Below are 22,672 nucleotides of genomic sequence, written 5' to 3'. Positions count from 1 at the left end.
GAATAAAAACTTCATTTATACTAAACATCTTCAGGGCTAGAGGGCGCAACGCGCCTGGAGGCCCCACTACCTTTTTTTTTTTTTTTTTTTTTTTTTCTTACCGTTTTTCTTCAAAAAGAAGCTATTCGACTTAGACGGAAAACAAAAAATTTGAATAAAGGATATATTTCATTACTCATTATGATATAGATATTATATTCATTATTTAATTGTAACTTAATTATTGGATGAATACGTTTTTACGATAAGTGTCAGAACCTTAAAGTGAATTATATAACTTTTTAATGAAAATTTGTTTTAATTTTAGTTAGATACCGTATGAAAATCCTCACTTTTTGCCACTTATCGTAGATAATTGAGAAGTTTACAATACTTAAATTTTTAAGGATAATGATTCACCCTCTTGATAATGAAGCTTTTCAATTTATGAAAGAACATTAAGAAAAAAAATTGTGTGAAGAAAAATTTATCGTGATTTCCTAGAACACTAAAAGATTTTAGACATATATGGTTTGTGAAAATACAATTTTATACCTATGTGGATATTATCATGCTTAAAAATTTATGAATAATCATATTTTTGAGGTTTCCAAATTATATATTATTTTTCAGAATGGAGTTAGAACCCAGAATTCATAACTTAAGCTCCTTGTATAAATATAATAATATGTGTACAAATAGCTAATTTGTATTCATGCCCGTAAGAGTCGAATAGCTTCTCTTCAAAATTGTTTATGGTGTGTTTTGGGAAAAATTCTGAGAAAGTCGCGCCTTTCAGGGTTGCTGATACAAATAAAGTCGACTTTGCCATTCTTCTGCATCAAGACTGAGACTTTCCATAAGAAGTTCGAATATTATACGAAATAATATTTATTATTTCCTTAATTATATCTTGGGGAAGAAAATTCATTGAATCGATAGATTCTGTTTGGATAATTTTTAATTCAGTATCTACATAATTATTGATTGATATGATCATCTATACTGTGATGGATTAACATCCTTATCCTTTATAAAAGCTATTTTTTATTGGTTATCTTGTTCAGAACATCCTAAAAAATATTATTGTAGTCTGACTTTGGTTCACCTATAAGTCCTGCTGCTTCGTTGATTATTGCAGTGTTTAATATAATGATACAAATCATATTCAGCATGACTTTACATGATTTATAAAATTGTCAAAAATGGTGAAGAAAAGTGACGTATTAAAGATTGGTTCTTACACCAATTAAATTAGGGGGATAAAATTTGTCAATAAAAAAAATGGAAACTCAAATGGAGCCAGATTCCTACAAGGGCGTTACCCATATATTCAATTATTATATGGGTACTCCAATAGGTCAAGCTCTTATCAAAGTTTTAGACGAAATGAAGCAGGCTAGAGTTCTTGATGATGATACAGAATATTTGATCAAACGTGAGTTCAAGAGAAGTATAACTCAAGCAATGGAAGAATATCAAGAAGGAAAGGAATGTCATATTGAAGGAAATCCAGTAGATTTTAAATTTATTTACAACGTCTTTAATATCAAACTTCAGCCAGCATGTGTTACTGTTGACGGTTACCAGACGATTAATATTCCACTCCTCGAAGTTACTGCCATGAGACATGATAACTAAATTATTTTTCTCATGACTGAAATCGGTCATTATCGTAATGTAATTTAATAAGTAAATATTATTGTTGCAGAATTTACTATTTTTGATAAAAAAAATTGAAATTGAAAAAAAATTAAATTTATTATTTTTAATGGAGATATCTATATGTATATTTTATACAAGGCACTTTTGGCACCTAAACAAAAAAAATATAACTAATATATTTAAATTTTCATGCAATTCTAATAATAAAAGGTGTAGCTGGGTTATGTACTTCTTTTACAGGTCCTGTTCCTATAAATCCGCATTTGTAGGCCTTGAATATAGCTAAACCGAGAAATAGAATAGATTCTGCAACAAGGATGAGTCTTTGTTCAATTGTAAGTCTTGGATGTGTAATGGCATCCTTAATGAGGTTAAATGCGTTTCTTAAGTAATCGAAGAATTGTCTAATTGCCATTAAAATAAAATTGAAGAAAAACGCAAATATAAGGCCTTGAACATTATTAGCAAGTGTACCATATAAGATATAGTTTGTATTACGTTCCCTGATTTCATAAACTTTAATTTTGCCTTGTTTACTTTGATAATCTGTAACTTGTGTGGTCATTCCTGGTGGAAGTGGAATTCCGTTATCATCCTCAGGAGGTATTTCCTCTTGTGGCTGCTGAGGCATATTTTGTTTCATAGCTTGTTGGAACATTTCCATCATTTTCGAGGAACTGTCACTTTTTCTTGATTTAAAAAATATGTATTTTTCCTCTGTTTAACGACATATTTATGAACAATAATATATTATATTGCAAATTATATCTTCGAATTACTAATAGACATTTTTCATCAAAATCAAATTGTCTAATATCATGAAAGATTATATGATGGAGTTCATTCCAAACCTTACACTTGCGGTTTTAGGGTGCAATCTGTGATCAGACTAACAAATACATTGTTCATATATCTTCCAAAGTTTCAGACACTTGCATCGTATAAATATTATAGCTTGATATTTTGATAAGTGAAAACAAGCCTGTTGCATATATATAATATCAAGAATATTGAAAAATGCAATATTAAACATGATAATATCATTTAAGTTCAATCTGCTGAACTACTTCCTGCTAAATTGCCGATTTCTACTTATTTTTTTCTAAAATTCTTTATTGGCTGCATCTGATTTGGAGATCTGATGATTATATTTTGAATCCAAATCGATTAATTTTTTTCAAGAAAAAAAAATGGAATCTGTTTTCAGAATTGCTGAATCTGGCGATGGATATCTAGCTGTTGAACGCAGTTCATTTGTCCTAAGAAAATTAAAGAGAGAGAATAAAATAGACGAAGCAATTGATTTCTTAATTAAATTAGCTCATAAATTAGGTGATGCAGGTCAGTGGCCAGCAGCATCAGTTGCTGCCCTCCATTCTATTGAAACCATTCCCAAGGATGCAAAGACTATTTTAACTTCAATTAAAAGATTAATGTTCAACTTCATTGAAAGAGCTCCACCAGAAGCAGCAACACCAGAATTCTTCACATATGCTAAGAAATACTCAGAAAAACTTGGAGATAGAGATCATTTTATTTTCAAGAAGAAATTCGATTTAGCTTTTGAAACAAAGCAATATACAAACGTTCATTGCATTCTTTTCGTTGAATTGTCAACTACAGGACAGATGATTGAACCAGAAATTGATTTTAATGACTATATTCGCCGAGCATTAGTTTCACAATGGGATTGGATTTCTACCTTACCACAAGAAGATAGAGATTATACTGGACAGTTCATTATGGGCCGTTTCCTCCTATCAATGCTCGGAACATCCCAAAATGGCTATCAACTTTACGATTTTTCTTCTCAGGCAATGCGTGAAACGAAACCGGAAGGAATTACAGATGAATTCTTTGAGCAACCTATTATGCATTTCGTTTCATTATTCGCAAATGCCTGCTTAAGACAAAATTCTGCTGCGGCCACAAATCTTTACGAATCTTACAAGCCAATCCTTGAGACTGACAGTGAATTCAAGAAGTGGTTTGATGCAATCAAATCTATTTATTGCACTCAAAATCAGGAACAAAATGTACCAAACTTTGGAAATATATTCCAAAATGTTTTCCGTATGTTCCAGCCACAACAGAACTAAACTACGATAGAGTTTCAATTAATGTTCAATATTCTAAAATTTTATATTATTTTTTTTTAGTTATCTATAATAGAACTCATAAAATCTTGAAACTATTACATTTAGCTGTTTAATCAAAACATATTTTCGTAATATTTATGTTATAATGAAAAATTATTCCGGAATATTACTATGTTAAGAGTATATATTATGGACATTCATATTTCAATGAGAATCGAAACTATGTCATCTACAAAATTATGTGGAGGCTGGAATCTATTTGAGGAATGTGCCAGCAACAAAAAATAATGTATGTTTTAACAGAACAGACTTCTCCTCATACTAATTAGATACATTTAGAGGTATTAATTTTGATGTTTGAGAATATTAGAAATTATCAAAGTTATCTGCACAAAAACTATATATTTTCATAGAATATGATAGAGAATCAGCCACATATATAGTTTATAATATATAGGTGCAAGATAAACTGCAATTTACTCTTTATTCATCTAGTTTTATAATGGTTTATGAGGCCATGAAATATTATCCCAAAATCTCAAAAGTGACAGATTTTAGTAAAAATCACTTGTAATGGATCATAGATTAGATGGACAATATATGCTACGTGTTCAAGATATGCCTGTACTAGAAATAGAAGACGATGACACATTTGATGGGTACTTAGATGTTTATTTGCCAAATAAAAAAGGTGATTGCGTGTCAATTAAATATAATAGAAGAGAAACTGTTGAAAAATTCCGTGCTAGAATTACCTCCGTTACCGGTTTTGATACTACAAACTACTTTCTTGTTAGTGATAACGGAAATATAGAAGATGGGCAAACATTAGATGAATACTTTCCACCTGTGAAGAATAAAAATATGAAAAAGAAGCAAGATTATAGAGAAGACTACTTTATGATTGACGGAAATAGAATTGTTGATAGATCTGGAATAGTTGATAAAGTTGAAGCAAAACATGGAGGAAAGAATACTACAATAGTTCTTATGAAAAAAGGAAAAGAAAGAGAGGAATATTTAAAGAAGAGAGATCAAGTTATTCAAGGTAGAGAATTAAGGATGAAAAGAGGTATTTATATGGACACACCACCAACATCTCCTCAAAAGCGATCAAAGATTGGTAATTCTCATCTTCCAGGATTTGTTTCTACTAAGAAATAATCATATATATTTATATTTTTCATGTATGTACGTAAATATGCGATATTATTTAAAACCATAGTTTAGGCATTACAAACGTATCATAAATCAATGATAAATATAATAATGCTATAATTTGGTTGATAACAATCTTTGAGGAGGAAGGTTTGATGAATTTGCAAGTTACTTGAGGCTTAAAAGAGATTAAATACAAGCTACTTTTTTGATTTATATCAATCTTTGGAATTGAATCCATCAAAATTTGATTTAAAGTGACTCATTATGATGTGCATACAATAATCATATATTAAAATAAATGCATAAATTAATAAATGATGCTGTTTTCAACTCATTTTTTATAATTCCTTCGGGGAAATTATCCTAAAATTAATCTGCTTTTATTTATCTAAATAAGAACAGAAAGTAAACTATATACTTACAAAGGATCTAATCATTATACTTCGTCTCCATATGAAGTAGATTTTGAACCAGGTGTTTATGTTTTTGAATTGTGGGGTGGCTGCGGATTATATGGCGAATATAAAAACTTTTCTCATGGTGGCTATGTAAAAGGCGAAATTGCTATACATTCGAAAATTAGATTATTTTTACATGTCGGCTCAATGTATTCTAATTACACTCCTTTTTATTCTTATGGTGGAGGAGGCCCTGGTCAGGCTTCTGGCGGTGGATCGTCAGATATCCGCATTAACCCAGGGGATTTTGACGATTTTGACGGTTTGAAGAGTCGTATTATCGTTGCTGCAGGTTCAGGATCGGGCGATGGAAGATATCATGCTGGAGATTTTGACCCTGGTGGTAGTGCAGGAGGTTTAACTGGGTATGGCGGTCATTTAGGCTATAGTGAAGGCGGTTCCCAAATATCTGGAGGTTCTGGGCAAGGAGTTTACAAAGGCAGATTTGGAATTGGCGGTGGAAATAAAGAGCGATTATATGCAAATGGAATTGATGGAAATGGTGCTGGTGGTGGTGGATACTTTGGAGGCAGTGCATCACACATTGTTGACGTTTCTGGTGGTGCTGGAGGTAGCTCATTCATCAGCGGGCATAAAGGATGTATTGCAATAGCAAAAAATTTCACGGAAGAAAATATGACGTTTAGTGATGCTAGTGATCCATCTATACATTTTAGTGGTCTCGCTTTCTACAATACTGAAATGATAGATGGTTATCACTATATGCCGCTCCCTAATGGTGAATACGGGTATGGAAATCCAGGCAACGGAGCCATACGAATCACAAAACTTTTCTTGAATCAATGTCATTCTTGTATCATATACTCTCATATATTTTCTATCAAACTTTATATTTTCTTTTTGGGTTTTTTAATTTCTTAAATATATCTTATACCTTCTTATCAAATATTTCAATCTGATTACTAAAAATTGGTATGGTATTGTTCCGGCAGGACCTAAAGATGCTAATGTATATAATATACTGAAACAGAGTTATAAATTTTAAAAATTTCATGTATAATAAAAATATACGATTGATTTGCAAATATATTTGTAGAAAACTTCAAAAATATGCATTATAAAATACTAATATTTATTCATTAAATATACTAACATAATCAATATCCTTCAATGTTTCGCATTTGAAATCTGGTTTTGTATTAAACTTTTCAAACATTTGATCTGCCGTAATATAAGTTGGATTGCATACAAAAAGTGTCTTGCAACCAGCTTTGGCCGCAGCAACAATACCTGAAACTGAATCTTCGATTATCAAAGTTTGAGAAGATTTAAATGATGTTTCATTTAAGCACTTATGATAAATGGAAGGATCTGGCTTTCGTGGCATAGACTTATCAGCACATGTTATTGCTTTTGCATTGTTAATAATATTCGGATATCCAGAAAGTTTTAATCTTGTGTCTGCATCTGAAACACTTGATGTTATGGCATATGGTATAGATCTATCTTTTAGAAAATCAAGAAGTTTTGACACGCCTGGATAAAGATCCATTTTTGGATATAGTTTATTGATGATTTCATTACGCCTTTTCAATAATGATTCAACAGATTCTTCTAATTTATAATGATCTCGAATAATTGTCCATGCATCGTATGGATTTTTACCTAAAATTTTATTTCGGAGATCAATTGATGGTCTATGTCCAGTAACTTGAAAATGAATGCTTGCATTCACAAGTTTCCAGTTTATTATGCATCCATCAGCATCAAGAATAACAGATTTAATCATTTTGTCACTTTTCAAACACAAGAGAAATTTCGTGAAAAAATGATGAGATCTGATAAGTGATTATACCATGACTTGCATTCTGCTAATTTCATGCAATATTAGGCTTCCACAATATATTGATTAAGTTGGTTATTGAATTATACTTCAATTGACAAATCAATAGTAAAATCTATTTTCATGACAATAAATATTCATTTTTACCGTTTTAATTTCATAAAACTAGATGATTTTAATTGAGTTTTTAGATTTTCAAAAAAAATATAAGAAAAAATGTAGATTTCACATTGTAATATAACTCAAAATTGTAATGAAGAAATTTAAATTTCTCTGCATGGTATCTCTTACATTTGTATACAGAATCATTTCTCTTAATCATATCAAAAAATTATTAACAGATTCGAAGAATATCAGCAGACAGTATTTAAATATTTTTGAAATTGATGTGTACTGCTAATACATATTAAACACATTTATACTATTCAATAATATCAAGATTCAATTTTTATGTTTTCTAAATTTTAGTATTCCGGCTCTTTCAGCAGAGTTTTCTTCAATATTATCATATGGTACAGCTATTTGTCATAAAATTGATCAATGTTGTCTTTTTGATTTTGATTTTGGCCGACCACATCGAATTACGATGGCCTCTCGAAAAATGCCTGAACCCGAGTTAGATAGCGTATTAATTGCGGCACAGTTAGCGCGCTTCTGCCCTACATCACTATCATTCGATAATTTAAATATCTCGTGCTTCAAGGAGTCGAAGAAGAAAACAAAATATGAAAAAAATAATGAGCATAATAACATTGAATATATACCACCGAAGCCTATCCAACGCAACAATAACAATAATACAGAAAAGAACAATATCAGCAATAACAAATCCAAGTTTTCATTTTTATTAAAGAGCAAGAAGCAAGAAAACACACATACTGCACTAAGCAAGTTTGTTTATGAGCTTCCGAATATAAAGAAAGTATCTACACCCATCAAATCCAATAAATCTCTCATGGTCATTTCATTATCGGTCGGCGACTTAAAGTCTATTGATACACCAATCATAAAAGGAGCCAATCAAGTTAATTCTATGAATGACTATTCTTCAGACTCAGAAGATTATTATTCTGAGTCAGATTGAAGGTAGAATTTATGTAATTAAATATATATAGTTTTTTGCGACTTCTTTATGGTTTTTATATCAATCCGACCATATAATACCCTTTTTTTCAGGCTTCATATTATATATTCTTTTGGAATTATACAACATTGAGTCATATGATATGTATCCGATAATACAAGATACATTTCTTCTGAGATTCTTTGAAATATATTTTAATATGAAGCTTTAATATTCATCATATTCTGAGATATATACATAAACTGCTTGCCCTAAGGTGGACAATATTGAAAGGAATTCAATGAGTTCTCTCAAAAATAACCACCTTTCGTCCAACTTAAATAATTTATTTAGAAACAACAAAACAAAATAGATAAAAATAAATAATGCAGCAAGGTCCAGAAAGACCTAAAAAATCGAAATGACGGAGTGGATTTTTGATATAACTCATTAAATGGAAATTATGAGATATTATAATTAAATTTTTCACACTATCCGAGATATAAGAAAACTAGCATCCAGGTAGCTCGGATATATGGGTAGTATCTATTTTTGGAGAAAACTCCAAAAGTTAAAGTTATGATTTACTAATGAGAACAATTATAAGAGAAACAAGTAGCTGAAAAGGAGCATCATTTGATATGACTAACAATTACTTATTCGTAAGTTTCTGCAATGTCTGTTCAAGGAGAAATGCTGCTTGATTAGGATGAACGTTTATAAGTTTTTAGAGTAAATAGTTGAAGAATTTGGAGTTCCTAGCATGAGTATGTTAAGTGGACAGTAGAGCAATTTGGTAGCAATGCATAACGGTTGCAATATTTTCGGGTAATTCAGAATAGGATCTGTTTGAGCATAAAGAGATGCAATATTATTGCATCTCTAATCATTAAAGCCATGCATCTTGTGATTTCAAAGCGTGTTGTGTCTCTGTTCCGCTCACTAAAAATGTAAAAAAAAAATTTGACTATTATCCACCTTAGGGCAAGCAGTTTACCATCCTTTTGAGAACCTCAGATCCTACACAAAAACCACGGAGTGAATTCTATGAGACACACAATTTTTGAAAGGGATTTCAAATAATTGAGAGCATTGCTACACCCCATAGGCCTATTTTGGCTAGTATAACATTGCCAATGATTCATTTTGCCCTAATGGACTGTATTAAACATATTTCTTTCATTTTCTTGAAAAATTGGTAAAAAATTAAATTTTTAATCAAATTAACGCCAAGGTTAAGGGAATATTATCGGCTTTTGCTATAGTACGTTATTCGAACGCTATTAGTAATATTTGGAGCCTAAAAAAAAATAATATTTTTTTTATGCCATTCAAAGCCTGATATGGCAGGATCTGTAATGTAATAGTTTATATTGTCATTTTGGCTTGTAACAAACCAAAATTTCAAATATAAATTATTAATTTTTTTTGATTTAGGTTTTTTTGAAAGAAACCATAAACTTATGCCTGTACTATCATAAAATAACAATAGAACGTAGATCGTCTTTCTCAAGAAGATTCGTGAGAAGAAGATCTACTTAATCTCTACTATTTATATGATAAATCTGCATGGTATCACTTAAATTAGTTGGAGAACCAAGCGGATAATAACGCAATAAAGGATTTCAGTGCAAATTTGAGCTATTCCCGCATGTAATGGTGAACGTTTACTTTTTCACAAATCTAAACGGTCTCGCATATGCAAATTCATCAATTGTTGATGAAATATAAACTAATGTTCGGTATAGATACTAAATATCATAGATTTACTATTTTTCAGCATTCCAAATCCTATGAGTATATCTCTCAATTTTTGTGAAGCTCTCAAATCTTTCTAAGAAAATTTGACTTTTTGATAGAACTCTCTCAATGGACTCCGTGGTTTTTGTGTAGACTCTGAGGTTCGTGAAAGGATGGTACTTATTTTTCCTGAATTTAAGGCTGCACTTACGCCCATCTGACTTTAATTTAAATTTTTGACAACTGGCGTGAAGCGTCATTGAAAATTAACCTTAAACATCTAAATTGAATGCCCCGTCATAGGGGCGTAAGTGCACCCTTAAATTTTACTTAAAATTTCACCAAATATAAGAACATGAATTAAGATCTTTATGTGTATAATACTTTAATTATGATAGTGTTCAATCAGTCTCAAATTCAAAATTTTTTAGTGAGAATTTATGTAGAAATAGGAAAAAGAATGTTTTAAAAAGATTTGGCATCATTTAAACATATGAAATAAAAGTGAAATGCTTCGTGGAATCCTCATAATAATTTGAATTGATGTTTGAACGGAAGAGAATTCTATTAAGTAAATAAACAAAAGCAGCAGCAATATAAGGATTAACAGAGATATCAAATGATTGTATTGTACAAGACACTAATAAATGAATTTGTAATACAAAAAATATGAAATGTCGAATATTGCTTGAGATCACATGCTTATTGCTCTAAATTTTGAGATGCTTAGATACTCATGGTTAATCGCATTCAAAAAAGAACAAATCTGCAAAATCTTCAGTTTTGATATTCCAGAACCGAAATTTTCGCCATATCCTAGAAGAAAATTATTATGTTTTCTTATAGAGAATGTAATTCTTGAAATTTCAGTGTCTCAAACCATTGACGAAGTAAGTTTGTGAAGTTTTTATCTACTCTCAAAATAAAACGGTTGTCCCAATCAAGATACTCTCAATTTATTTTTTTGTCATTTAACTTCATAAATGTCACAGAAGTTTGATGTCAAGACAGTTATCAGTGGAATTAAGCCACGTCGTGCCATTCTTTATGCTCCATCCATGGAAATGAAGAAATTGGAGAAGGCTGCTTTGTTAAAAGAACTTGATACAGTTTGTTTTGATCTTGAAGATGGAGTTCCAGCAACATTAAAATCTGCAGCTCGTAAGAATATCCTTGAGTATCTCAACAAGGATTCAAAAGTCATTCCAGAACTCGCAATCCGTATTAACTCTGTTGATTCCGAGGATTCTGCTTTCGATTTAAACGAAATCATGCTTAATCCAGTAGCTTCAAAGCGTATACAAACAGTTATAATTCCAAAAGTTGAAGATCCAGAAGAAGTTCGCTATGTTTCTAGGTGGCTTCGCTTGAACAAAGCAACTCATGCAAAGATTCTTGCTATGATTGAAACTCCACTTGGATTAACTCGTGTTAGCGAGATTTGCAAATCATCTCCAAGAGTTGATGGTGTCATCTTTGGCGCCGAAGACTACCGTTCAGCAGCTGGTATCCAGCGTGGCTCTATTGAACCAGTACAATATGCCCGCTCTGCAATTGTCGCTGCCGCACGTGCAGCACACATCCAAGCAATCGATATGACATCTACAAACTTCAAAGACGCCGAAGTTGTTGCCAAAGAGGCTTTAAGCACACGTGCTTATGGTTTCACTGGTAAACAAGTCATTCATCCAATGCAAATTAAGGCAGTGAACAAAGCCTTCACACCAGATGAAAAAGAAGTCAAAGCATGCAAAGACCTTATCACTAAGTTCGTCATCACTACTTACATTGACGGAAAGGGCGTTTTTGGCAGTGATGGCAACATGATTGAACTTCCTCATATTGCTGATGCCTGCAGAAGGCTTATGCTTGCTGGATTGTCCGTTGATGCAATCCAAGCTATTGCTGATGCTCCTCTTAAGAAATAAATTAAAATTATTTTTATAGTTTGTTCAAAATGATATTCATCCGATATTTCTAAGTTTGCCTAATATGGTGATAGGATTGTATAACAAATACCATTAAAAATAGCATGAATCAGCAAATGATTTGATGAAACATTTGGAAAAAAGATGGTTTTTATCATGAATTAGAAAATATTTGCATAACCATAAGTAACACCTTTTATAACACACTATTGTTATTGCTCAGTTTAGATGAAATAAGATGGGCAATGGAGAAAAATCGTTATTTGTGGACAAAATTAAGATCATTAAATTCCTTGCTTATTTTTGTACAAAATCGAATAGAGAATTTCACAAAAAATATTTTTAATTTTGGGGGAGTCTGTCTCTAAATTGAGGGGAATTAGCGGTTTGTTTTGGCCTTTTTCGATGGGACACACTGAGGGTCTTCGTCACGCTACACGCTATCTTTTCGCTCGTAAGTTCCGCAAGCATGGTGCTCCAGCCCCATCCATCACACTCCGTACATTCCGTATTGGTGACATTGTCGATATCAAGGTCAATGGTGCTCTCCACTCTGGTATGCCAAACCGCGTTTACCATGGTGCCACAGGTATCATCTGGAACGTTTCTCCACACGCTGTTGGTATCCTTGTTAAGCGCCGTGTCAACAACCACATCGCTCCAAAGCGCATCTACGTCCGCACAGAGCACGTTTTCCCATCCAAGTCAAAGAACGATTTCGTTGCTCGTTGCCAGGCTAACCTCAAGGCTCACGAGGAAGCCAAGAAGGCCGGCACAAAGATTGCTCTTCCAAAGCGCCTTCCAGCTCAACCACGTGCTTCCCACGTTGTTAAGCCAGAACTCATCCAGACAATCACCAACGCTCCATTCCGCGAGAACTGGTAAATTGATTTTAAAATACTTCTGCTACTCAGATATATATACTATGTATATTACCTCAATTTTTACAAATTTCTTTTTACTGTCACAATATATTTTAATGTGATATTCAAAATTTATTATTCATCATCTTTTTTTTTGAATTTTTAATGAACTATTTGATGAAGTACAAACAGAATTTCCATTACATATGATTTTTCATGTGCTGTCACAACAAATTTATAAATTTTGTTTCTAATTAACAGTTATTATTCACTTAAAAGGTACATTCACTAGGCGATAACAGTAAAATGGGATGAAAATAGGATAAATAGCATCCCTATATAGTGCCTAACAATATTTATACGGGCCAAAAAAAATTTGGCTAGAGATTTGGCGAGTTATAAAACTGAAAAAATTGAGAGGGATTTTTATTTTTGAATTTTTTTTGGAAAGTTAAAATTGCGATTAAAAATCGATTTCCAGGAGAACTAAGCATCTCATCATATATTTAAATCGATAAAAATATTAAATAATAGTTGAATAGTATAACAACGTGAAATTATGGCTGAATCTACAGAAAAAATGAACATATTTGACATTTTTGAAAATTCATACGTTAGATGGTGACAGACTCATAAACTATACTTTAGCTAAGATTGATATATGGTTTCAACAACACATGGTTAAAATCGTAAAAATATTTTAGATTTCAAAAAGATATATATGGTAATATAATGGAACAAAGTCAACAAATAGCATGTTAAATATGTTATAATTAACTTTTTATTAGATCCAATAATAGATATCGAATGGTTTCCAGCTTTATGGTTAAATATTTTCTTTTCGAGCTTCTCTTTAACTGTTGTATTAAGGTTGTAAATTTTTGATGCTAGAAACTATGGAATCTTCTTTGCTGCTGCATTTTTCTTGAGAGTTCTTGCAATTTCGAATAGATCTGCGCATTGTATGAAATGGAGGCTTTAAAATATCTTGAAAACAGAATAGGACTGCTTTTCCAAAGGAATGCTTACTTGTAAATCAGAGAGTTTCAAAATTGACAGCAAGATTATCATCATAACTTTCGATTTTGCTGCGAAAAAGGAAGACAAGTAATTAACAAATCATTTACTGTTGTTCATCAAAAGAAGAAAACTTTGATAACAACTAATGATGATAAAATCAAGCTATCTTTTAATATTTTAAATTGATAAGACATTCAAAATATTTGAATGGTTTAAAATATTTTCTTTTAATTTCAATAATATATTATCATGATTATATAATCAAATTTAAATTTTTATTCAAAAAGGCAATATTTCAAACTTTTAATTTCAATAATCTTAATTCTGCAATAAGTGTATTTAATTGTAGCAAATTTAATGATCCTTCGTCATGCTTAGCAATTTGGAACTCATAAATTAATGATTTCTTCAAGTAAAATTCTGCATTATTTCAAAAGTCAATAATTCTCTAGTAACTTTTCTTCAAACCCTAACCATTATATTATATGTATAATGGAGAATAATTGCAAAGAAAGATAGCCGAATTTACTGGGTAGTTCTTGTGATGCGAAATAATTGCAAATTAACACCTAGTTTTAACAGCATCAATCTCTTTTTGCTCTCATTTAAATGCATCCGCACACTTTAATTTTGAAATATAAGAGTTTTGGAAATTATCAAATTTATCTGCTCAAATACTATAGATCTTCATAAGTGTTAATAGAATCATTAGCCTTACATATAGTGTTTAATATAATGATGCACATTATACTGGGATTCATTCCTTATTCATCTAGTTATTATAAGATTTACAACCCCATGAAAATTTAAAATTTTGTCAAAAATAGTGAATGTACCTTTTTCACTTATTGAGAGGTTTAGCATCAATAATACTCATTGATATTAATATTTGCCTTGGATGGAAAATTTAGGATATTCAGAGTTCAATTTCCAGAAATTCACTAAATATAGAGGCCAGTTCTTGTGGAATAGTACTGAAAAATGCACTCCAAGGCTGAACACACACACATATTATCAAATGAGGATAGAATAACAAATGTGAAAAACTAATAGGATATAATCACAGATTTGGTGGTACCAGAAACCGTTATGAGAGAGAAATAGTCGAACTTCTTATCTCTCACGGTGATAAAGATATAAAAGCAAAAGATAAAGATCATGAAACCCCTCTTCATTATGCAGTAGATAGATAGTTAAGTGAAATGGAAAGAGACACATCTTCACTATGTAGTGATAAGCAATAGTAAAGAAAATGTTGAACTTCTTATATTTCTCACTAAGCAAAAGAATATTACAAACTAGGAAACTCTTCATTATGCAACACGCTATATGTTTTGTTAAGAAAATACTTAATTTCCTATTTTGCATTGAGCAAATGTCATTTATCAAACAGTGTTACAATAAATATAATTGCTGCAGATAAACTTCAGAATTAGAATCTGAAATTTACTATATAAATAAATTGCGCATTTTGTTGTTAGATGGTCCATCTCCACAACGATATTAGCGAATAATGTTGAATGATGATTGTCACAGAGTATTTAATGAAGGAGAAGCAATGCAATTTTATAAAGTTTTTCCCCAATCTTTATTAGAAAGCAATGAAAATAATGCCGTTTCTCTTTTTAATGAATTATTAACAATAATCAGTTCCAAAAATTTTAAAATAACGCCACCATTTGATGAATTTCGTATATTAAACTTGATGATCGAAAGTAGTTTTCCTTCAGCACCAGCTCAGATTCGAAATTTAGCGTTTGAATGCCTTGAAACAATCATAAATACACACAATTTCAGCGGAGAAAGTGTTAAAACAATTATAGGAGCACTTGGAAATCAATTTCCTGACTTTGACAACGAATTTGAAATCAAAATTTTCCGCTTTTATCAGTTAGCTTCAAATAAGTCTCAAGATTATCAACAATGCATACTATACACGCTTAAATATGCTGATATTGTCTCATCACTTTTACATCAGTATTCAAATCCAGAAATATTACATGCAGCCTTCTTATTTGTTTCATCAATATTTAATTATCCAACATCAGAACTTTTTTCAAATAAAATTGCCGAAATTGTACCAAATTTAGAACCATCTCCAGATCGATCATATCTTATAACTAGAGTCTCAGTTGTTATGCCTGTTTCACTATCAAAAATCGGGTATAACATAGTTATTACGAGTATTCTCGATCAAATTAATACAAATGAAAGTCAACTCATTATTGATGGTTTAATTACTCTCAAAGGAGTTATTAAATACTGTAAAGAAGGTTTTGACTTTGACTTTTCAATTATTTTTAATCTTTTGTCAAATGAAGATATCCAAATCAGAACAACAGCAGTTTCCGTTCTAACTGAGATAATATTTAGTTTTGGAGATAATGGTATACATCTTTTAATCGAAAACAATATTTATAAGTTGATTTCTGAAAATCTTTCTAACATTCGATCAATTAAAGAAAAAACAGAGTGCATCAGATTTGTTGCAGCATTTATTTATTCAATTCCTAACGGAGAAGTTGATTTTGTAAATTCCGAGATTATTTGCGAATTAGCTGAATCTATGGCCATTGATGATTTCAATCTTCAAATTTTGTTAACGAAAGCACTTGAGAAGATGGCTAACACTCAAAATGAAGAAATAATAAATGATATTAACCAAAGTCTCGAAGATTCAGGTGGAATGAGTCTAATTATCGATTATATGAGTTGTGAAAATGAACAACTCGCTCAATCTTCATCTACTCTCTATGCTGCTTTACAAACTCCAGATTTTTCTGATATTGATTCAGAAGACTTTTAGAATCTTTGTTTTTTTGTTAAAAATTTCTTATAAAAATTCTATGTTTCTTTATTCATCAAATGCATTGTAAAGGAATTCGTCATATTCGACTCATTCCATCATATGATTGCCATGTTTTTAAAGCTCCTTGTTAATAATCATAAATAAATTTCAAAGAAAAAAATTATGATCAACAATTCTACCTTATATACCTCATACTTACACCCAGAGTTTCAAGCCAAAACGCATGTTAGATTTTTGTTGGACTACCTTTCAATTCAACAATTCCTTCAAGACAGGATCAAAGTTTCAATGGTATCTTGTTGTTTTTGCTAGCTGGGATGTACATACACATGTTTTGATTCCCTGCAAATGAAGAGATTTTAGACTTGAGTTCATTTTTGATGCATAAAAAAGTGACAAAATGGAAAACATCCTAAATGAAATGATTGGAAAATGCGCAGGTGCTGCAATTTTCAGTCACACAGGCATTGTATGGTATACTACACCAGGTTTTTATACAAATACTAACGAATTCAGAAATTTTGCCAATGTATTCGTTCCAAATAGTAAATGCGTTTATGATGAAATTAGTTTTCAGAATCAGGTATACTTAACTCTTAGTTTATCTGATGAAATTTACATTGGAACTACAAATACAAGTTTCGCTATTATGTGCAAATGCAAAGAATGCATAGTATTTGCATATGATGAAAATAAAATTACATACGATAGACTAAAACAAGCTACAATTCAATTAGCTCAAAAAATTAAAGAAAATAACCTTGATAGCCAAGATCTTGTTAAATAATAGATACTTTTACAGGCAATTATTATATAACGCCATATAACACGTAAATTGCTTTTAACGCACATTTTTTATGTTTGTTTGTGAATAAAAATATCTTTCAAGTTTTATATGTTTTCTTATAATATTATAAACAAGAAAACATCTTTCAAGTTTTGAAGTTTATATGTTTTCTTATAACTTAGCTTTCTGGTATGACAACTGTCTATAGAATCTCCCCTAAAACTTGCCGCAAAAGAATATTTCTCAGAGCTTCTTGTTCTGCAAATATATTCGATAATGATGAACAGTTTGGAATCATTCGACAACTAATCTTGATAACTCTACTAAATTCAGGAATAAGTGATGACAACCTTATAATGAGCCGAATCATGCATCTGAATTCAGTCATATCATGAAAAGTAGGCTCCAGTATAATTTCTCGGGTGTGAATAAACTACTTTTCATATTCTTTGGTTTTATTCGTTTATTTAGTCTGATTTTAACGGAAGTATCATAGTGAATTGTATAGGAAAGCTTAAATTCATGCCTATCTGAAGCTTGCATTGAGGAGGTTGTACCGAAGATAGAAGAATTCACGAATCAATATAATACTTAATAAGATCTATACAAATGGCATTTAATAAGAAATGTAGATCTATCAAATTGCCAAATATTCTCAAAATAACTCTACATTTTGATGGACGATAGAAAAAATAAGCATTATCGTTTAAAACTATCATATGACAATGACAATACGCCTTATTTCATTATAGTGATGTAAAATAAATGATAAATTTATGGTTAAATGAAGTTTTCTTAATTTTTTAGGAAAATGTAAAATCAAAGCCAACATTTATTGGCCAGATAACTTACGAGCTTCTTGTTTTGCAATGTCATGGAATAATTGAGGATTCTTGTTGTATGTATCTCTGCAATCCTGGCGTAAAACATCTTCAAATTGAGGATTTGTGAGGAGATCATCAATGACATCGATCATTTGTTTTAAGGTCTTGCAACCATCAAAATATCCTTTGCATATGCCACCTTCATTATCAATATTTGGATGATAAATTGAATTGGCGAATGTAATTTTTGGCATTGCATTTGGATAATTGGCTAGAACTTCACATTTTAAGTGATAAATTCCTTCTGCGTAATCAGATTCTTCTGGTGGTGTATAAATAATTTCGTAATGGTATGCATTGCCATCTTCATCTGGTTCGACGGAGAAATTATCTTCATCTTCATATTTAGCAATTTCTGCTTCAAATTCCTTAGACATAGATGTCTTGTGAAAAAAATAAAATGAACTGAACGATTTTTTATTTCACAATCTTTTGAACAATATTCATTACAATGAAATAAGCAGGATTTATTAAAATTGGTTAATTGAATTTTTTTTCCAACATTTTTTTATGAAAGGGGGTAGCAGTTTACATCATTAAGAAATAAATTAGAAATATGATGAGAGAATATCTATTTGATGCCAGAATATCTATTAGGTTTAAACCAGAAAACCTAGAAATATGATGTGAGAATATCTATTAGAAATTATTGAAAATACCTCAAATGGATATTGCCAAGTCTATACCCTTTATTTAAAAGACTAAAGATGTGGCTTCTGGAGTATTAACTAGAATTCTGAGAAATGTAAACTCCTTTTCCTTCTTAAAGTCTCTTATTCACATTTTTGATAGAGATTCACTCAACATTAAGACAGAAAAACGATATGGAGACTTTATTTAGGAAAAATGAAAAAAAAAAACTGAATATAAAAAATTTGGTACACATTAAAAAGACTACTGTTGTAAACAGAAATTCATCAAAAGTGACACATCAGAAAAGCTAAAATATTGAATTTTTGGAACTTTTGATAGAGCACGTTTTTAAATATTAATTAAAGTAAATGTATATTTTGTAAAGATTCTTTTTAATAAAAAAGTAAAATTTTGAAGAAGAACACAAAATCTTCTGAAAAATAATATCACATAAACTCATATTATTTTCTAATATATAACTATTTTATATAAAAATCAAATTCAATGATCTTAAAAGCGAAGGATAAACCTCAAAATTTACGAATATAATGAGTGGGAATATAATGCTTATCTATCATAAAACCATATGAAATATTAATTTTTGCTTTACGCCTAATTTTTGACGACAATTAGCAAAAAATGTTAAATGTTAACACTCAGTCCATTTGAATATGAAAATAAAATTCACTTTGATTAAATGTTTTTATTTATCATGCAATTCTTCTTGCGACCAAAGATTTGAATAAAAGTTCAAAAATAAGATAGCTTAAAAAATAATATACGGTAGTGTTTACTAATAGATGAATAGTATATAAATTCTATTAAAATGGATTTGATCCAAAAAAATATAAAACCAAAAATAATTGTTATAATTTAAATGAAGAAGTAATTTAAAACGATTTTATTTATGATCAAATTTTATATATTTTTTTGGATCAAATCCATTTTAATAGAATTTATATACTATTCATCTATTAGTAAACACTACCGTATATTATTTTTTAAGCTATCTTATTTTTTGAACTTTTATTCAAATCTTTGGTCGCAAGAAGAATTGCATGATAAATAAAAACATTTAATCAAAGTGAATTTTATTTTTCATATTCAAATGGACTGAGTGTTAACATTTAACATTTTTTGCTAATTGTCGTCAAAAATTAGGCGTAAAGCAAAAATTGATATTTCATATGGTTTTATGATAGATAAGCATTATATTCCCACTCATTATATTCGTAAATTTTGAGGTTTATCCTTCGCTTTTAAGATCATTGAATTTGATTTTTATATAAAATAGTTATATATTAGAAAATAATATGAGTTTATGTGATATTATTTTTCAGAAGATTTCATTCTATATGCCTATGAAAAGTACTCTCAAAACTAACTTTTTCCTAATTATAATTAAATCTAGAATATTGTATTATGCTTAGTATTATTTCATTTTTCTCATTCAATTTAGAATTTACAAATGTCAAAAAATTGAGAGCCGTCACTTTTGATGAATTTCTGTTTATCACACTACAATCAACTACTGCAATAGACACTATTTTTAGTTGGACAAATAACAAAATTTGAAATTTATTAGAGAGTAATTACTAAAGTACATACTATCTAATGCTGTTTTAATCACCTTTTTCTACTGCATCAAGGGTTTAATTGACCAAGTTTTGAATAAAATTCAAATTTGGTAATTAATTGAATAATTTAACGATTCATTAATGTAAATGATCTTCAGAAAATTGTAGTCAACTAGGAACAATTGTTGACAGCAAGGAATAAATGAATTTCAGAATTTGAGTTCTGAAATTTTTTTGAATAAGCTTTTCTTCTACATAATACGTGCATGTGGACCATGGTTGCTTTCAAAAAGCAAATTCAAGGTAAAAATGAACAATAAAATTTAATTTCGAATTTTTCTGTATCTAAACAATAAATTTGGAAATGTTGATAAAAGATTCTTCATCTACAAAACTAAATAAGGTAAATTAATGAAATTAACTTAAGATACCTACAATAATCAAATAAAAATATACTAAAAATGGCATAAACTGTGTAACTGCGATATTTCTGTTTTCTTGATCAACATTATTTAAATTTTCTTCTTGATGAAGGTGCATTCCATTTGCAACTATCAATGCTGGTAAACAATCATCTTCAATATCTAATTGCTCTTCTTCTGTTTCGGGTTTTTGATGAATTTTATAAAATTGATTTCTAAATGAGATTATATCTGAACTTGAATAGCCCATTCTTGCTAATCTGTTAAATCCTCGAAGTTCTACGAAGTTTGGTGTATCACATTTTTTGTATTTGTAAAAAACATTAAATGTTGCACCTTCAAACAAGTTTATGTTGCCGATTTTTTCATTTAAATCGAGCTTTTTCCCTGCAAAAACAAGAATTATTTCTTGGTTTTCCTTTGGTAATCTATTTGGTAAATTTTGAATATATTTAAGGATGGATTCAACCGTATCTGATGAATTAAAATGCATATCAACAAGTTCACCATCGCTGAATTGAATTTTGAAATCTATTCCGAATGACCAATCGGGATTTTTGTTTTCATCCATAAATATAAAAAAAATCGTTTTGAAATAACACATCAATTTGAACCATACAGTGAACCAATGAAGGCGAAACTTTCAGGGAAGATATAATAAGGGATATAAAGCAAGATTACTCTCGAACTTTCCTACATTACATTCGAAAATGTATTGTGGAATAGACTTTTTTAAGTATTGACTATTTTTTTTTCTGAAGTTAATTTTTTTTATCTCGAAAAGTAACAGCAATGATATTTTTAATAATTAAATATTATCACATATTTAATTTTATCCCTTTTTTTTCAAAATTATGGGTGCCGTCCTGTCGAATAGCTTCTTTTTCACGCCAAGTTCAGAACAATCAAAAAATAAAAATGAATGTGATTTTGGCGACATTAAACCAATTAAAGAATTTGAATACCCTAATCAAGCTTCTAAAATTATTTGGGGTGTCAATTCAAATAATACTTTACAAATATCTTCACAAATTATAGAATTCATTACAAATAACAAAATATCTATCCAAATGGCAGTGTATTTGATTGATGTTTTTTCACAAATTCGTGTTAAAGATATTAAATTATTTACGGAACTTTGCCAACAAATATTAAACAAATTTTCATGCTTGATCAAACCAGAAAATGAAAAATTGACAACACTTTTATATTATAAAGGTTTCAAATTTGAAAACTACGAACCTGAAATGAACGAAGAAGAAATCCTCAATATATATTCAACCGACTCTCCTTTATACTATATTGCATTGGATAAAGCTGATGATCTTAAGAACAAATTCCCAAATCTTGACATTAATCAGGAAATTAATGAAATCACACCACTTGATTGTGCAATTAAATTTGGATCAGTACTGTGTTTCAATTACTTGAAAAACGTAGGAGGTAAATACACTTCTAACTCCGAAGAATATGCTGTTCAATGCGGAAATAATGAGATTTTTATGCAAATGATTGAAGATGGTAAATCATTTGATAACATGATTAATACAGCATTGAATTATCGAAACTATGAAATTGCTGAGTTCCTTAAATCAAATTTTGGACAATCTCCTCATTCAATAGTAGAAAGTATGCATTTCGGAAATTATGATATTGCATCTTATTTACTTACTAATGGAGAAGATATCAACAAACTTTATAATCTTTTTTCTTTCATATTTATTATTATTTTATGAAATTCTCTTTCTTTTCATATTTTTCATTGCTTTATAAAATTATC

At 30.0% G+C, this 22,672-nt stretch overlaps 14 protein-coding genes across 14 annotated transcripts, besides 9 other annotated features; 10 read left to right on the top strand and 4 right to left on the bottom strand.

Annotated features, from left to right (window-relative positions):
• Window positions 1–99: part of a mobile genetic element that runs on past the window's edge.
• Window positions 1–99: a terminal%2Cinverted (terminal inverted repeat of Maverick-3 transposon ID:TVAGG3_0154780).
• A 1,159-nt stretch (window positions 100–1,258) lies between these two features.
• Window positions 1,259–1,670, top strand: TVAGG3_0154770 (transcription factor IIA, alpha-helical domain-containing protein; the record flags this gene model as incomplete). The annotated part of the gene is made up of 1 exon (XM_001306223.1): window positions 1,264–1,620. The coding sequence occupies one exon, from the start codon at window positions 1,264–1,266 to the stop codon at window positions 1,618–1,620; it is 357 nt and encodes a 118-aa protein (XP_001306224.1).
• A 161-nt stretch (window positions 1,671–1,831) lies between these two features.
• TVAGG3_0154760 (uncharacterized protein) lies at window positions 1,832–2,311 on the bottom strand (the record flags this gene model as incomplete). The annotated part of the gene is made up of 1 exon (XM_001306224.1): window positions 1,832–2,311. One exon carries the CDS (start codon window positions 2,309–2,311, stop codon window positions 1,832–1,834), a length of 480 nt encoding a protein of 159 aa, XP_001306225.1.
• A 505-nt stretch (window positions 2,312–2,816) lies between these two features.
• On the top strand, window positions 2,817–3,905 carry TVAGG3_0154750 (Golgi to ER traffic protein 4-like protein family; the record flags this gene model as incomplete). The annotated part of the gene is made up of 1 exon (XM_001306225.2): window positions 2,835–3,743. The coding sequence occupies one exon, from the start codon at window positions 2,835–2,837 to the stop codon at window positions 3,741–3,743; it is 909 nt and encodes a 302-aa protein (XP_001306226.1).
• Window positions 3,906–4,087: 182 nt separating this feature from the next.
• Window positions 4,088–4,266: a mobile genetic element.
• A 50-nt stretch (window positions 4,267–4,316) lies between these two features.
• TVAGG3_0154730 (ubiquitin-like family) lies at window positions 4,317–4,907 on the top strand (the record flags this gene model as incomplete). The annotated part of the gene is made up of 1 exon (XM_001306226.1): window positions 4,317–4,907. The coding sequence occupies one exon, from the start codon at window positions 4,317–4,319 to the stop codon at window positions 4,905–4,907; it is 591 nt and encodes a 196-aa protein (XP_001306227.1).
• Window positions 4,908–5,509: 602 nt separating this feature from the next.
• TVAGG3_0154720 (glycine-rich protein family) lies at window positions 5,510–6,244 on the top strand (the record flags this gene model as incomplete). Its single annotated transcript, XM_001306227.1, has 1 exon — window positions 5,510–6,244. One exon carries the CDS (start codon window positions 5,510–5,512, stop codon window positions 6,242–6,244), a length of 735 nt encoding a protein of 244 aa, XP_001306228.1.
• Window positions 6,245–6,440: 196 nt separating this feature from the next.
• Window positions 6,441–7,112, bottom strand: TVAGG3_0154710 (pseudouridine 5'-phosphatase protein; the record flags this gene model as incomplete). The annotated part of the gene is made up of 1 exon (XM_001306228.1): window positions 6,456–7,112. One exon carries the CDS (start codon window positions 7,110–7,112, stop codon window positions 6,456–6,458), a length of 657 nt encoding a protein of 218 aa, XP_001306229.1.
• A 642-nt stretch (window positions 7,113–7,754) lies between these two features.
• TVAGG3_0154700 (uncharacterized protein) lies at window positions 7,755–8,291 on the top strand (the record flags this gene model as incomplete). The annotated part of the gene is made up of 1 exon (XM_051224788.1): window positions 7,768–8,250. The coding sequence occupies one exon, from the start codon at window positions 7,768–7,770 to the stop codon at window positions 8,248–8,250; it is 483 nt and encodes a 160-aa protein (XP_051109774.1).
• A 1,873-nt stretch (window positions 8,292–10,164) lies between these two features.
• Window positions 10,165–10,291: a mobile genetic element.
• A 648-nt stretch (window positions 10,292–10,939) lies between these two features.
• TVAGG3_0154680 (regulation of cobalamin metabolic process) lies at window positions 10,940–11,921 on the top strand (the record flags this gene model as incomplete). The annotated part of the gene is made up of 1 exon (XM_001306229.1): window positions 10,953–11,897. The coding sequence occupies one exon, from the start codon at window positions 10,953–10,955 to the stop codon at window positions 11,895–11,897; it is 945 nt and encodes a 314-aa protein (XP_001306230.1).
• A 377-nt stretch (window positions 11,922–12,298) lies between these two features.
• Window positions 12,299–12,838, top strand: TVAGG3_0154670 (structural constituent of ribosome; the record flags this gene model as incomplete). Its single annotated transcript, XM_001306230.2, has 1 exon — window positions 12,303–12,782. One exon carries the CDS (start codon window positions 12,303–12,305, stop codon window positions 12,780–12,782), a length of 480 nt encoding a protein of 159 aa, XP_001306231.1.
• Window positions 12,839–13,035: 197 nt separating this feature from the next.
• Window positions 13,036–14,622: a mobile genetic element.
• Window positions 14,623–15,175: 553 nt separating this feature from the next.
• On the top strand, window positions 15,176–16,586 carry TVAGG3_0154650 (armadillo (ARM) repeat-containing protein family; the record flags this gene model as incomplete). The annotated part of the gene is made up of 1 exon (XM_001306231.1): window positions 15,486–16,586. One exon carries the CDS (start codon window positions 15,486–15,488, stop codon window positions 16,584–16,586), a length of 1,101 nt encoding a protein of 366 aa, XP_001306232.1.
• A 380-nt stretch (window positions 16,587–16,966) lies between these two features.
• Window positions 16,967–17,468, top strand: TVAGG3_0154640 (profilin family; the record flags this gene model as incomplete). Its single annotated transcript, XM_001306232.1, has 1 exon — window positions 17,011–17,376. The coding sequence occupies one exon, from the start codon at window positions 17,011–17,013 to the stop codon at window positions 17,374–17,376; it is 366 nt and encodes a 121-aa protein (XP_001306233.1).
• A 649-nt stretch (window positions 17,469–18,117) lies between these two features.
• TVAGG3_0154630 (protein modification by small protein conjugation) lies at window positions 18,118–18,679 on the bottom strand (the record flags this gene model as incomplete). The annotated part of the gene is made up of 1 exon (XM_001306233.2): window positions 18,209–18,637. The coding sequence occupies one exon, from the start codon at window positions 18,635–18,637 to the stop codon at window positions 18,209–18,211; it is 429 nt and encodes a 142-aa protein (XP_001306234.1).
• Window positions 18,680–19,158: 479 nt separating this feature from the next.
• Window positions 19,159–19,196: a mobile genetic element.
• Window positions 19,159–19,196: a terminal%2Cinverted (terminal inverted repeat of Banshee-A3 transposon ID:TVAGG3_0154620).
• A 1,176-nt stretch (window positions 19,197–20,372) lies between these two features.
• Window positions 20,373–20,407: a mobile genetic element.
• Window positions 20,373–20,407: a terminal%2Cinverted (terminal inverted repeat of Banshee-A3 transposon ID:TVAGG3_0154610).
• Window positions 20,408–20,887: 480 nt separating this feature from the next.
• Window positions 20,888–21,463, bottom strand: TVAGG3_0154600 (ubiquitin-like family; the record flags this gene model as incomplete). Its single annotated transcript, XM_001306234.1, has 1 exon — window positions 20,888–21,463. One exon carries the CDS (start codon window positions 21,461–21,463, stop codon window positions 20,888–20,890), a length of 576 nt encoding a protein of 191 aa, XP_001306235.1.
• A 283-nt stretch (window positions 21,464–21,746) lies between these two features.
• On the top strand, window positions 21,747–22,628 carry TVAGG3_0154590 (spectrin binding; the record flags this gene model as incomplete). The annotated part of the gene is made up of 1 exon (XM_001306235.1): window positions 21,747–22,628. One exon carries the CDS (start codon window positions 21,747–21,749, stop codon window positions 22,626–22,628), a length of 882 nt encoding a protein of 293 aa, XP_001306236.1.
• Window positions 22,629–22,672: the final 44 nt, after the last annotated feature.

This window comes from Trichomonas vaginalis, chromosome IV (genome assembly GCF_026262505.1).
Source record: "Trichomonas vaginalis G3 chromosome IV, whole genome shotgun sequence".
Taxonomy (NCBI): domain Eukaryota; phylum Parabasalia; order Trichomonadida; family Trichomonadidae; genus Trichomonas; species Trichomonas vaginalis.
Note: the sequence above shows the minus strand (reverse complement) of the source record. Positions and strands in the feature narration are given on the sequence as shown.